Below are 15,015 nucleotides of genomic sequence, written 5' to 3'. Positions count from 1 at the left end.
GGGCCGCGCCTGCAGGGCCTGCCTGGAGGCCTGCGTGCAGGGCCTCGCGGACCACGTGCTGCGGGCCGGGGGCCCGGGGCGGCTGCGGGTGGCAGACCTCACGGGCATCCGGGACGTGCGGGTGCAGCGGTGCCCCTGTGGCAGGGCTCTGGGCAGGTGGGGCCGCACAGAGCTGCTGGCCAGGACCTGCTGCCAGCTGCAGGCCGCGCCCCCCGCCGCCCGGCGCCCCATCCGGGTCCTTGCTGACCTCTTTGTCACTGAGGGCAACTTCAAGGTGGTGGTGCAGGCCCTGGGCCCAGCAGGCCCTGCCCCACTGCGTGTGCACTGCCTTTCCTTCCGCGCAGACAGTCTGGGCCCCAGCCAGCTCCTGCACGTGCTGCGTCTGGCCGGGCCTGGGGAGCTCCGCAAGCTGGAGGTGGTGCACAATGTGCGACTGCATGCGGGACACGTGCAGCAGCTGCTGGCCCAGGTGGGCTTCCCCCAGCTGGCCTCGCTCACCCTGCCGGCCAAGGCCTTCGATGCGCCTCCCAGCAGCCCCCTAACCCCCCATGGCGAAGACCCCTTCCTCGCCTCCATCGCCTGGGAGCTCAGCCAGATGACCCAGCTCACGGAGCTGAGTGTGGCCTTCTCCACCCTGACAGGGAAGGTTCAGAAGCTGCTCGGGTGAGTCTGGGGGGTGACAGGATGGAGGGTGGGCCAGGTTAGCGATGTCTCTGTTCACAGCTCCTCAGCATGGGTCTGAGGGACACAGGGCCCTCTCAGCAGCCAGGCCGAAGATGGGATCTATCATTTTATAAGGCCACAAGGTTCCCGGCTCCCTCACCTTCACTCCATGAGGGCCCGGAGCAGCAGGAGGGCACAGACAGAGGGATGTGACCCAGGGCGGTCAGGCTGTGTGTAGTCTGGCAACACAGAGAACTCAAGGAGGACTGTGTTTGGTTAGCGGGCAGAAGAGAAAATTAGCAAAACAAACAACATACAAGTGCCTATGTTATATTAGTTGTCCGTCTCATAACAAATTACTCCAACACTGAGCATATGGTGGGCGATAGGCTCCATCAGAGCCCAGCACGACTTGGGTCCACTGGGCTGTGGTCTCCTCTGAAGGCTTGGTGGGCCAGGAAGGTGAGGCAATAGACTTGCAAGTTCGGCGTGAGGCTGTTGGCAGGTGGCCTCTGCACCTTGGCTGCTGGCGTTCTCGCGAGAGGGAGGCTGATCTGAGAACCAGAGATCACCCAGACAGAAGCCGCAGTCCCAACCGGCTCTTGCGACTGGTGTGTCCGCACCTCCGTGCACTGCGTTGGAGCCAGTCAGTGGGTCCACCCACAGGAGGGAGGGCACCACACAAGGGTGGGAGCATCAGGAGGGCCAGGGCGCCACCTTGCTGGCAACATAGAAAATTAAACTTCTTTCTTGAGCCAGTGAGGGTGAATATGTAGCTTCTAGTTTAGGGAGTCCTTGGCTTACAGATGTTTCTCTTTTATACAAAGGAAACCCAGAAGCTGCTGACTAAGGGCTGTACCCGCCTTTCCTCCCCTGGTGGGCACCCCGCCTGCCCCAGGCCCCCATCCCTGGTCTTCTGTCCCAGGTCTTCCACAGAGAGAAATGAGGGCTCCCTTCCTCCTCACCCCAATCCCCTGACACAAGAAAGGACGGTTTTGCGCTCGAGTGTGCATGAACTCTGACATATGGTGGCTGGCCCTTTGAGACCCTCAGGACAGTCCTGCATACGGCCTTAGCCTAGATGGGCCTTTGCCACTGGGGCAGATTGGTTCCACAAGCCAGACCACCCATCGCCAGCCTAGCGGGGCCGTCCTGCTAGCTCAGCCCCTCTCAGGCTTTCCCATCTCCCTCCACTCTGACCTCCACTGGTGGAGTATGTGCTCCCACGAGTGTTTCGGTCTGGCTGATTGTCGAGAGCCTGGCGAGGCGAGACGCCAGGAAGGTCCGAGCGTGAGTGTGCCAGGCTAAACAGGAGCGGGACTGGGGGGTGGTCGGGAAAGTCTCACTCCCTGGCGTGACTCTGAGCAGAGACCTAGGGCATTGAGAAGGCAGGCTGTGCAGCAGCCTGGAGAGAGGCACAAAGGGTGCAAGCTGGTAATATGGAGGGATCAGGGGTCAGCAAGGAGAAGGTTGGGGTTGGTAGGCAGGACAGTGTGAGAGAGAGGTGAGTAGGGGAGGGGAGGGAAGGGAGGGCTTTGGCTGTTCCTGAGCAAGCAAAGTCCCTGGAGGTTCTGAGCAGGAAGACGTGATCACATTCGTATTCACAAGGGCTTCTCTGGCTTCTTTGACCCACACAACAGACCTGGATGGAGGGTCTGGGGAAAGGGCAAGCATGATGAGTAGACAGCAGACTCTCAGCACCCAGGAGGTACCAGTGTGGGGGGCAGGAGGGGGCGACAGAAAACAGGACCCCATATTCTCTCCTGCACTGAGTGCTCAGCCTGGTGGCACCAGACCCCAGGGCAGTGTGGGCTGAGAACGCGCATTCTTCGCAAGTCCGGGGCTCTTCCTGGCTTTGAGAACTGCCTGCCAGAGCAGGGTTTCACCCCAGCTGTGCCTTTGCTGGTGCCGGGCCACCTACCCCAGTTACATTAGAACACAGGAGGGTGTTTAGGGTTCCAGGCAAGGCTAAGTCTGGACTAGATGGCTCCATGGCTCTTCCCCACCCTAAAGTTGTGAGGGCTTCCTCTCTGTGTTCAGAATGAAGCTAGCTGTTTTGTGCCGGTTCATGTGCACCTCACTGCCCCACAGCAAGCATGTGAGCAGACACAGTGGGTGGGTGACAAAACAGATTTAACATTTTAGGAACTGATGACAAAGGCCAGACCTGTTTGGGGTTAATTCTTCTCCACACTTGGCCATACCACTGGTTTAAGGCTCAGCTCTGCCATCACAGCCCCGAGGTGGTCACAGAGAGCATGCAAATGAATGACCCTAGCTCTAATAACACTTTATTTATGGATACGGAAAATTGAATTTCATATTATTTTCACATGTCACAGAGTATCTTTCTTCTTTTGATTTGTTCCAATGTTTACATATGTAAAAGCCATTTTATTTTTAGGCTGAGTAAAGCAAGGCGGCGGTGTGCTGCCTCTCACCTGTGCTGTTTTCTGTCCTGCCCTAGCCCCCTAAGGACACCACTGAGGGTCCTGGACCTGGCCAACTGCTCCCTGAACCACGCAGACATGGCCTTCCTGGCAGACTGTGCCCACAGCACATATCTGGAGGTGCTGGACCTCAGTGGACATGGCCTGTTCCGCCTGTTCCCCTCAACCTTCTTCAGGCTGTTGGGCCGGGCTGCGCAGACACTGAGGATTCTCACCCTGGAGGAGTGCAGCATTGAGGACAGCCACATGAGCATGCTGATCTTGGCCCTGAGCCCTTGCCATGAGCTCTGTGAGCTCCGCTTCCTGGGGAACCCACTGTCAGCCCGGGCTCTGAGACGCCTCTTCACTGCTCTTTGTGAGCTGCCCAAGCTTCGGTGTGTTGAGTTCCCAGTGCCCAAGGACTGCTACCCTGAGGGTACCGCCTACCCCCAGGATGAGCTGGCCATGTCCAAGTTTGACCAGCAGAAGTATGATGTGATTGCCGAGGACCTCCGGGCTGTGCTGCTTAGGGCTGGCAGGGGTGACATCCAAGTCTGCACACCCCTCTTTGGAAGTTTTGACCCAGATATCCAAGAAACAAGCAATGAACTTGGAGCTTTTTTGCTGCAAGCTTTCAAAACTGCTCTAGAAAACTTTTCCAGAGCATTGGAACAAATGTAGTAGGCCCTTGAGCAAGCCGAGGGGGGCTTGTAGTTCAGCTGTGCAGCACCCCGGGCACCCTGAGTCAGCAGGCTTGGGCACCCAATCCCCCGGGCACCACCATTTGAAGTGTCTCTTAGTGAAACTTGTATGTGACATCCATTGGCACTAGAGAAGTGGAAACCCTGGCTCCAGGAGAGGTGACTCAAGGCCCCTTGGGTGTCAGAGCTCCACGGTGGTGGTGGCGAACAGTGGAGCAGTGCTGGGCTGGATGTGAGCAAGGAGGGGGAGCCCAGGCATCAGGTCAGGACCAGGAAGACACGAGAACCTGCCACAGAGCAGGTTGTGCTACATCTGAGTGGTCTGAGGGGCCGAGTCCTGGTGCATAAATGCTTAATTACAATGTCTGGACTGAGTGTCTACTAATATCTGACCCATGCAAAGGGCTGAGTGTTAAGTTGATTACATACTAATAAAACAACAGTGTGACTTATTCAGATGTGGCTTTAATTTCAATGCAATCTGTATTTTTTTAAAGTATCTAAGAATATGAAATTGAAAGGTTTTCTCAAGGTAGAGGCTAGGGCTTGACCCACCCCACTTGAACCACCAAGTTCCCAAGGGGGGTCTGAGTCACCGTGTGAGTAGGCGCTGTCTTCTGTCCAACAGCAGGCCCCTCTCCCCCAGGTAAGGCCCTGCCAGGTAATCCTATGCTCTCTCCCCAGGTGTGTCCCATGCCTTTCTCTCCACAACCAAGCGGGGCTGCCTAGGTTGTGGGTCTCCTGAGTGACAGCAATCTCAGGAGTCTGCTTGCTGAGGGAGGCAATAATGTTCCTCCTGGGTCTTTCAGGAAAGAAGGACATCCAACAAGTGGGTAGGAGAGGGGCAAAGAGGTGACTTCTAACTCTCCTTGCCCCTCAGATCTGCTTTCTGAGCCACCACTCTCATTGCTCTGCTCCCCCTCTGCCATCCCCACAGGTCCATCCTGCTGGCAAAGTCTCTGAACCCTATTTCAGTCACATGGAGTTTGTCATTTCAAGAAGCTCTTGGAAAGAGAGTAGTCATAGGGCAAACTTTTGCAATGGTTTAATTCTAACTCTAAAGAGTGGATTAATTTCAACTGTTTGTGTCTGTGGCTGGTGGGACCGGACCCCAGCCTGTACATGGGCGGCTGTGGTGGAGATGGGCCCAGGGATGCTGAGGCGGCCGAGGCAGGAGGTAGGCACGCAGGCCTCTACTTGTGGCGAATGTTCCCGACAGCTCCCGTTCCTGGTGCCCCCGAAGAACAACCAATGTATAAAAGCCAAAGAGGCTGGGTGGGGGGCACATTTAGAAGAACTCTGAAGCATGTGAAGCAGCCCAAGCATGACCTATGTCTCCTGCGCCATCCTTGTTCCTGGGGACCTGCTGGGCCCCAACCCTGAAAGGACCGTTTCCGGCCATGATTGGCTTTTGCTGCACCTGCCCAGCCTGGGAATTGGAGGCTCTGACAATGCCCACGTGATGTCGCTCACGGGAATCTGCCAGGGCCCAGGCACATCCCTGTGCTTTTCATGCTGAGGAGGGCATGGCTCCAACCCAAAGGCAAACTGTGGGGACGTGAAACCTTATCACATAGGCGGAGAGGGGCAGAGGGCCAAGTGTCGAGAGGTTGCAAATGTACCACATGGCAGCTCGACCGCATCTCCTCCTGGTGAAGCTCAGGGGCCCGTCACTGCCCAAATGCACCTGGTCCTCCCAGGGGCCAGACAGCTGAATTAAACAGGAACAGTGTGGGGCCATGATGGACACTGGGAAACCACTCTCCAGCACATCGGGGACATGGTCTTTGCCTCCCCCAGGTCCTTTGTGGTGGGTTCATCACTGCACTTCCTCTAGGAAGTCAGCACTGCTTCCTGTTGCCTATCCTGGCAAAGAGGGAAGGCAGATCCAGGGGCTTCCGCTTGGTCCTTCCTACCCTGCTTTTGTTCCAGGTGTTTCTTTCCAGTTATACACTCCAGACAAGGAGAGAGTCATAGACCCAGGGAACCCTCTGTGCGGGGGATGTGGCCAGAAAACCTGGAGACATGGGCCTGTGGCTCTTATTATCTCTGATGCTTTCCTTTTCCTTCTCATTATGTGGCTTGAGCAACACCCTGATCAGCTGCCACCTGCTAAACCCTATGATCCCATTCTCTATCACTGGCCACCGCAGCAGCTCCCTATAGATGAAGGCACTGTGACTATCATCTGGGTCTTGATGCTCATCAGAGCAATTCCACCCACCTGCCCCAGCCAGCCCCAAATCCCATCCGCCTGGGGCCCAAACCCACCTACAACTTCCCCTGCATCAGCCACCTACATCAGTAGGCATCACGTGCAACAGTCAGCCCTGGCCTGTGGGCAGCAGCGGTGCCAGAGCCCCTTTCAAGCAGGGCACTTCTCAGCACCTCTAGCACCTCAGTGGCGGCAGCAGCATCTGCCCTCATGTGATAAATCCTCTCAACACCCCCCTCCATGCCTCCATGAGCCTCCGTGCTTCTGGCTCCCAGCAGCATGGCACTCATCCCCCACTGACCGCAGGCCACCCAGTAGAAGCCAGTGTCCTCGCAAGGACATTATACACAGGGAAACAAGGGAGTCCCCACTGCAGAGTGCCCTGCCCCACCCTTTGAACCCCCGGCCCATGAAACCCAAGTCTTCTGGGTGCAGCTATTTCCAGGCTCTTCTGCACAGGCCAGCGTGGGGGCTGTGAGGGCTGCAGGTGGGGCTCGGAGCGCAATGCTTCCCTGCAGTCTGCACCCTGGCAGCATCCTGACTTACCACAGGATCTGGAGAAGATGGACTTCTTTCAGAGCCACCACAGAGGCCGCCAACGGTTGGCTCATGAAGCCTCGTGTTTTTTTTTTTCAAGATTTCCTCTGAGGTGATCAAAAACCACACGCCTTGATTTGCCCGCACCCTCTCCACTCGAATGCCATAGGAGCATAGAACTCCGTGGTTCCCAAATGCCACACACGGGAACAGGACAGGTAAGATGCAAGCTCCGAGAGCCAGGAAGAGAAAGATTGCAGCAAATATGCAGATGTGAAGCAGAGAGGCCACTGATCCAGAGTTCCTGACGGTTGTCGGCCATTTCTGGTTCCTCTCTGGGGAACTGGCCTGCATTCTCCTTTCCTGCCTCGAGGTTCTAGGACATGTCCTTGAAGAAACCACCTCCTTGTTACTGTCTCACATAGCTTGGATTGATGTCTATTACTTGCAGCCAGAGTCCTGATGTGGAGAGATATGGAGAAGCTGTTTTTGTCATTGCTGGAAGAGAGGAGAACCTTGCACAGGTGCACAAGACCCCATGGAGGCGGGTCCGGGCAGGTCCGACAGGCCTGCCTCTGGCTGTGCACAGCCCTCCCAGCAAGCTCGGGGACATCTCTCTGGCCTCTACAGCTCTGGCGGAGCTGGGTGGGGGCCCCTATGCTCCATCACAAGATAGCCGAGGGAGCACATACCATGGCTGAGTCTTTCCCGGTTCCTGTGTGTTTACTTCAGATCGGCTTTCATGAAGTGAGACTAAGATGGTGGACCTAATGAGAAAGACTTTTCCTCCCTCTCCGTTTTTTAATTTTTTTTATGTTTTTATTTATTTTTCAAAGCGAGAGAGAGACAGAGAGAGAGAGAGAGACAGCGCAAGCAGGGGAGGGTCAGAGAGGGAGGGAGACACAGAATCCAAAGAGAGGCTCCAGGCTCTGAGCCGTCAGCACAGAGCCCGATGCAGGGATTGAACCCAAGAACTGCGAGATCATGACCTGAGCTGAAGTTGGATGCCCAACCGACTTAGCCACCCAGGCGCCCCATCCTCTCTCTCCTTAAAGAGATGATCTTGGTAAACTGTTCAACAATCAGACTTTTGAACGATCCCACACAGAAGTACTCTGTTACGTACTGTAATTAAACATAACTTCTGTTCTCAAAAACACACAGGTTCTTCGGTGAAGTCTCTGCCCTGTCATAACACCACATCATTGGTGCAACGTTTGCAGAATTACTTTGTCACCATGAAATCACTAACTTTATCTGCCAGTCATATACACATTATAGACAGACACAACTGTACACACACACAAAGAAATATGTGTGAGAATCCTGTATCTGTCTCTATGAGCTTTAACAAGGGGAAGAGGAATATTTAACAAATAAGTTGAGTGGGATTAACTTATAGCATTATTTTTGGGACATTTGGATCAAACACTGTGCCTTCCAACTTTATTCCAAAGTGAAGCACACTGAAATAGGCAGTTTCACAGGAAGTACAATTAGGAGGCTAAACACCCCTCCACCACCACCCCAAAGCCCTTCCTGCATGTTACTGCAACCCCACTCACGATAACCTGGTGTCCCCAAATCAATTAAAATTACAGGCCATGGAATGATCCCTCATCTTGCCTACAGCAGGAACAGCCCCCTCCAGGGACGGAGCTCTGCCCTCCTTGTCTTGCTGGCTCAAGGTTTCAGTTACTGAGAACTTTCAGAAAGCAGCCCAGACAAATGACGATGTTGGACTCTCAAGTCCCGACAAATCCTGCACATTTCAAACAGCTCCTGGCTCCTGTTCTTTTTGTCAATTTTAAACCCTTTTATTTCAATAATATTCCACTGTAGTCTCTTAGTCCACACATATTTTGGTGTATATGTGAAGTCATCACATAGGCATGGCATGGTGTAAACATTTCAAACCTAATAAAAAATAATGTGAAAAAGATGGATGGCATCGAATTAACCCTCAATGAAATGTGCTAATGGAAGGCAGCTGCTGTGCCATGCAAATACAAACATGGCCTAACATAATTTTCTGTAGGAAATTTGTCTTTCTGATTTTGCAGTATCAAGCCAGTGTCTAAACTGACTTCAATTATATGAACATAGTTATCAAGCTATTGGAGGCTAGGCTGAGAGCGTGTTGGACATTAGAAAATCGGATGAGGGTTAATAATTCACATTGAAAGTTACCTACTGAATGGTTGGCTGAATTTTCCTCATTTTAAAGAAAAAAACAAGGGGAAAGAATTAAGTGGTTTATCCAAGGACACACGGAACATCAGTAGAGTGATAGGAACTGAATGTACACTACTCTAGGCAAGGGAATAATGCACCAGCAAATACAAGTAACCAGGAAAATTTTTTAGTTCAGATTTACCTGAATGTTTTGTTTGGATTGAGTGGTGGCAGTGGAGCAGAAAGGTGACCTTATGAGTCACTGGAAAAGAAAAGCTCTGTCCTGCACAGAGCACAGCAGCTAAGAGCTAAGAGCAGAGCCTGGCGGAGGACCCCAGCCACTGGGGGGAACTTATTGTACCTCCGAGCCGCTTCCTCATCTCTGAAATGGTTCCAACGATTAAAAACCACACACAAGCACAAACAATGCACATCCAGTGTACCATTAAGTCCTCAGCAATAGTTGGTCCCTAGACCAAATCAGGCTCATGATATTTCCTTGCTATTAAACGCTTTTTGTCAGCGTGTATTTATAAAAGTTTGTCTTCCTGCCACGGACAGGTGGGCAGGCCTGGTGGAAATAGGGTTCAAAAGCAGGCAGACCCCAATCTAACTGTCACTGGGCCACTTGCTACCAAGCCACTGGGTGTAAGTCACCAGCAATTCTGGAGCCGCATTGCCCGGGCAATCTCTCCTAACCCCTGCTCCAGCTGCCTCACCTGTACAGGAGGCTGCAGGCCCTCCAAAGGCCTGCTGCAAGGCTGGCCCCTGGCTGGCATGGGGAACCTGGGTTAGGGGAGGGGCCCCTGCCATGACCAGTAAGAGCAGCCCATTGTATCTAAACTCTGTGCAGCTTGAGGTAGCACGGACTTTCCTTCTGGGAGTCTGCAATCTGGGACTCCAGCCAGAGGGTACCCACATGACCAGTCCTCGACAGAGGCCCTGGGCTGTCTCTGGGTGTCCCATGTTGGTGACAGTTTATAGGCCTTGCTGGTGCAGGGGAGAGTGGGGAGTGCTCCCATGACTCCTGTGGAAGAGGACCCTGGAAGCTGCACAAGCTCCTCACTTGGCCCCACGTGCCTTTCCCTCTGCTGCATTTGCTACACGTCCTTCCCATTTACTGCTAAGATTAGGGGTGGGATTATGGAGGTGACGTGTGAGAGGTCGATTCACATTAGCTTTGTGAAATATGGACCACGAGTGCCTACCTTTCTTTAGTTTGTGGCAAAATGGAGATAACTTATGCAAAAACATTTTATAAAGAGTAAAGAATTACACAAATAAATGGCATTGTTGCTTTTATATGGCAAATATTTTTTATTAGATGTCATTCATTGCAAATAAATATGTGCTAACTGAATACAGACACAAGCGAGATGCCAAACATGTACCGAGATTATCAACTGGATACAAGAAACACTTTCTTTTCCCTTTGGTGGGAGAGACCCCCATAAAAGCATGAAACCCCAATAATATTACTATTTTCTGTAATCATCATTAGGCAGTTCAATCCGACAGCTGACAGCTTTTATTTATAATTCTAGGAAAGAGAAAACTGGAGAAAACAGAATTTATTTAGGGATCGATAAAAACAGACAGAAAACTACTTACAGTGAGGATCAACACTGTATTTGACTTTCTTAAAAACAATCTTATCCTGCAGCACAGATATGAGGTTACACTGTTCAGCCTAATAAAATATTACAGCTTAAAAAAAAATCCTCCCAAGAAACTGCATCCTTAAGAGCTGAAAAGGGTCAAGGAAGAAACCCTGTGTCCTGCTCAGAAGGTGGTGGGGTGGAAGAACCCTCCGCCGACGGGTGCTGCACGCGCGCAAAGCAGAAGGAAGCCAGAACACAATACCCCAGAATGCCACAGCGTCATTGAAGATGTTGCACTTCACTCCTGCCTACTTCTCTAGTATGGCTTTCTCGACTCCCTTATACTTCTTCAGTTCAACAATCAGTTCCCAATATTTGAGATACAACCACATGAGTCTCCCATTCTGGCGTCTGTTGGTATTCCAGACGTCACCACAGTATGTGTCGTGCTTAAATATGTCGGTCAAGCCAGCTGCCATGTGCAGGTCAGCGGCGACTGGGTCAGTGGATGCTCGGACCAGTAAGCTCTTCTCTATTTCCAGCCGCCTCCCACGAGGGAGGAGCAGGCTGCAGTAGATGTTCTGTCTTTCTGTAAGAGCATCTTCAAACTCTTTCAGCACAAGCCTGGCCCTCCGTTGCCAGTCTTCTTCCTTTTCTAGGAAGCTCAGGTACGCACTTCTCAAGGGCTGCAGCTGTCTCTTTTCTTGCATGACCTGAGCCCGTTCCTGTTCCAGAAGCTTCTTTTCTTCTACCAACTTGCGCCCCTGAGAGATAAGGGCTTCTCGGTAACTAGTCGTTCTGTTTTGTTCTTTTTCAAGTTCCAAAGACAAGTGAGCGACTGCACGCCGGTTTTCTGAGATCACAGCGTGATACTTTGCTTCAAGATCTCGCTGGAAAGCAGCCGTTCTTTGACGGTACGCTTCCCTCTCTTTTTCTATTTCTTTCTGGGACTCCCTAGACCAAATCCAACCTGACAGGAATACATTAGGAGATAAAAACACAATGGAAAGTCAAAGCTGAAGTTCTATAACCTTTATTTTAAAAAAGCATGAAGCAGCTAAGAGCATTTCAATAAACTCTTAAGTCCTGAGAGGTACAGATAACATTTGGTGTGAAACCATATAACATGCAAAGTTCACATCTTAAAATCAGACAAGGGCTCCCAAAAGGCAAGTGTGACAAGGCTGCTGACGGTTCCCCTTTCGGCCTCCTCGTCTCCTACAGCAAAGAAAATCTATCGCTGCTTTCTGCTGAACTGAAGCCCACACCACTGCCTACTCTGGCTACAGTGCGTACTATGGGTGAGGTTGAAAAGCTCAGAGCGCCTGGGTGGCTCCGTCAGTTAAGCGTCTGACACTCGATCTCGGCTCAGGTCATGATCTGATGGTTTGTGAGTCTGAGCCCCGTTGTCAGGCTCTGCACTGACAGTGTGGAGCCTGCTTGGGATTCTCTGTCTCCCTCTCTCTCTAACTCTACACTGTGCAGGTGCACATGTTCTTTTTCAATATAAATAAACTTAAAAATAAACACATAAAAGTTAATATAGCTATGCTTCATGTCCTGTTGGCTGGTGACTGAAGAACTGAATAATTTCAAAGTGCACTTAGCCTTGCCTGATCATCACTAGTAAGCAGCTGAAGTTCCAGAGGCTTGCTTCTATTCTGACAAGGGTGCATAAAAATAAGGCGGAGTGAAAGATTCAACCTCAAGACAGGGCCTGGCTCCCTTTCCCCAAACCAGGGAAACTCGAATGTCACAGACATGGGGCAGACTGAGGAGCAGCCAGGCCTCAGCCCTCTGCCACGGTGAGAAATTTCAGTACCGGGGAGGTTCCTTTTCCATCCCCTGACACTCAAGCTGGTGTCCTTGCCATTTGGGTCTCCGTCCCCCAGGTCCCTTGGGAATCTTCACTGGTCCATGACACCAACCACCCTTTTTGGCAGTATATGCCTGAAAGCTGTTTTCACCAGCCCAATTCTATAAGCATAAAAACAAACGTATTCCTCCTTCAACTAAAAACAGCTTCTAGTCCTACTTCACCTGGTAACTGACATCTGAAAGCACACATCATCTTTATGTGTTCCTTCGGCCGAAGTTCACAGGCAGGGAGGTGATCCGTAGAGTGGCAGTTACAGTATCATTTTATCAGCACCGAGAGGTGTATAAGGAGGGGAGAAAGGACTGTTTCAGTTTGGGGTGTGGTCAGGGAGGGCACAAGTCTGGAGGAATGAGGAGCAGCTGGAAGGAAAGGTCCCTGCAGGCAGAACGAACGGGGGCAGAAGCGGGACCCATGCGATCTGAGCAGACCGCCTCCAGGAGCCGGCATGCCTGGGCTGTGGGGCTTACGCCAGTGAGGCGCCGGAGCAGACTGTGGAAGTCAGCAGGTGCTCAGCAGAAGTCCTCACAGACTCTGATAAGAAGTAGATGAGAGTTGGGGGTGTAAGAGAGAGCAGAGGGTCAAGGAGGGAACCAGAGTCAGGGGGGCCACTCCTGCTTCAACCCAGGTATATCCAATGAAAGTACCACAACTGACGCACGGAACAAGTGGAAACCGATACACAACACCCGGAAGGGAGCGTGAGGTCACACGGTGCAGGCCGATTATTGTAAAGTCTGGGGTAGCTGGCACTGAATCAGGAAGGCCTCCAGAAAGAGATGGGACATATGACACATGCAGGTCAGAGCACCAGGGAGGCATGCAGGGGAAAGTGTGGAGGCAGAATGGAAGTCTGAAAGACCTTATTTTAAAAATGTTTTTGTTTTTAAATATTTATTTAGAGTGAGTGAACAGGGGAGATGCAGAGAGAGGGAGAGAGAATCCCAAGCTGGCCCCATGCTGTCAGCACAAAACCCAATATGGGGCTCAAACCCACAAACCGTGAGACCATGACCTGAGCTGGATGGTTAACCAACAGAGCCACCCAGGCACCCCAGAAGTCTGAGAAACCTTAAGTCTGGGTCTGATTTTGAAGAACCCTGTCTTAGGACTCTGGGCAGACAAAACTGTCCACAGTCCCAGTTTCAGAAGGCAGAGAAGAAAGTTGGGGCTCCTGCTTAAAGAAGCAGAAGTACTCTTTCCTATTCTTCCTTAGAAGTGTAGTCAGAAACCCTGGAACTCCCCTGAACACTGCCTGCTGCTCCTCTTGGACGCCATTTAATCACACCGGCATCTAATGTGACGCTCACTGTTTGGCTGCTGTGCGTGGAAAGGAAATAGGAAGCACTGTTGGGAAGAAAGGGTTGCTGGTTAAGAGGATCTGCGAGGAGAGTGGTGCTTGGATGAAAATCGCATCAACATCTGGGAGTGGAACTGTCTAACCAGCCCCACCAATGTCGTCTTGAAGGCCTTTGCTGTGATCACTGGCATGCTGGAAGAAGATATTAACAGCTCCACGACCAACAGCATGGTGGTCAGCAGGCCCTCAGTCGCTCAGTGCAGCTTTCTGACTGGCAAAGGCAGGTATAAGAAAAAGAGATCCTGGGGGTCCCAGGTGCAGGTGGCGGGGGATATGCTGCCCAAATCCACAGAGCATGCCTTTACTATTTCTGGCATGCCACAGTCTGTCACCAAGTGTGTCAGCAGATGTCCCTGGTGATGCTGGAGATGACCTCCTAGTCTCTCCACGGCAGTCATCACCACTCTGTACCAACCCATGCCAACCAGCTCTCCAGTCATCTGTGTGGGCAGCTCAAATCGGTACAGTGGTGCCACAGGCTCCCCCATGCCACCGATGACCTGGATGGACCCCCTCCATGTCAAGGACAACATACCAGTTCTCCACTTGATCTGGCAAAGCTGAAGCAGGTGGCAAGACAACAGCCTCACTTTGCCATGATGCACGGCACAAACCGATTCGCTGAAATTTGCTCCAGCTCGCCAGAGGTGAAAGGCTACTGGGCAAGTTTGGATGCATATACTCAAACCACCCATGAACTCACCATTCCAAATAACTTAATTGGCTGCATAATCGGGTGCCAAGGAGCCAACATTAATGAGATCCGCCAGATGCCCAGGGCCCAGATCAAAATTGCCAATCCAGTGGAAGGCTCTTCTGGTAAAGCAAATTACTACCACTGGCTCTGCTGCCAGTATTAGCCTAGCCCAATATCTAATCAATGCCAGGCTTTCCTCTGAGAAGAGCATGGGGTGCAACTAGAACAGCGTAGCTTCACTTGTAACCCCTCTCTGCCATTTTCCAATGATCCAACTGTGTAATTTCTGGTCAGTGAGTCTAGATTTTAAATAATTTGTAAGTCTTTAGTTTTCACACAACTTTATCATCCGCTAAGAATTTATTTATTTTTTTCAACATTTATTCATTTTTGAGGGCGAATGAGTGTGGGAGGGGAAGAGAGCAAGGGAGACAGAATCAAAAGCAGGCTCCAGGCTCTGAGCTATCAGCACGGCGCCTGACATGGGACCTGAACCCATGAACCCCTAGTTCATGACCTAAGCTGAAGCTGGATGCCTGACTGAGCTACCCGGGCGCCCCTATCATCTGCTAAGAATTTAAAAATCACATTCTCTGTTCAACTGTTAATGCTGCAATCCAGATTTAGATTTAAGTTTTTCCCTGTTTTAAGTCTTATTTTGGGTTTTTGGCTCATGAATTTCATTTTTTACTGATAAGAAATGTAAGAGTGGAATGTTAATAAATATTAGTTTAATTCTGTAAAAAAAAAAAAAAAAAAAA

General features: G+C 51.5%; 2 protein-coding genes and 1 pseudogene across 2 annotated transcripts in view; 2 read left to right on the top strand and 1 right to left on the bottom strand.

Annotated features, from left to right (window-relative positions):
* Position 1: 1 nt before the first annotated feature.
* Positions 2–3,773, top strand: LRRC14B (leucine rich repeat containing 14B; the record flags this gene model as incomplete). The annotated part of the gene is made up of 2 exons (XM_077749408.1): positions 2–663; positions 3,131–3,773. Coding segments are annotated over 2 exons (1,305 nt in total), but the record flags the coding sequence as incomplete, so codon positions are not given.
* A 6,244-nt stretch (positions 3,774–10,017) lies between these two features.
* Positions 10,018–15,015, bottom strand: part of CCDC127 (coiled-coil domain containing 127) — a 9,312-nt gene continuing 4,314 nt past the window's right edge. Inside the window, exon 2 of the mRNA XM_077749447.1 lies at positions 10,018–11,291. Coding sequence (XP_077605573.1) covers positions 10,630–11,291 — 662 coding nt within the window. The 3' untranslated portion in view covers positions 10,018–10,629. The remainder of the gene's footprint in view (positions 11,292–15,015) is intronic.
* On the top strand, positions 13,494–14,478 carry LOC144219437 (poly(rC)-binding protein 1-like; annotated as a pseudogene).

Source organism: Crocuta crocuta, unplaced genomic scaffold (assembly GCF_008692635.1).
Source record: "Crocuta crocuta isolate KB4526 unplaced genomic scaffold, BGI_CrCroc_1.0 scaffold89, whole genome shotgun sequence".
NCBI classification, from domain to species: domain Eukaryota; kingdom Metazoa; phylum Chordata; class Mammalia; order Carnivora; family Hyaenidae; genus Crocuta; species Crocuta crocuta.
This window is presented reverse-complemented; position numbering and strand designations above follow the sequence as displayed.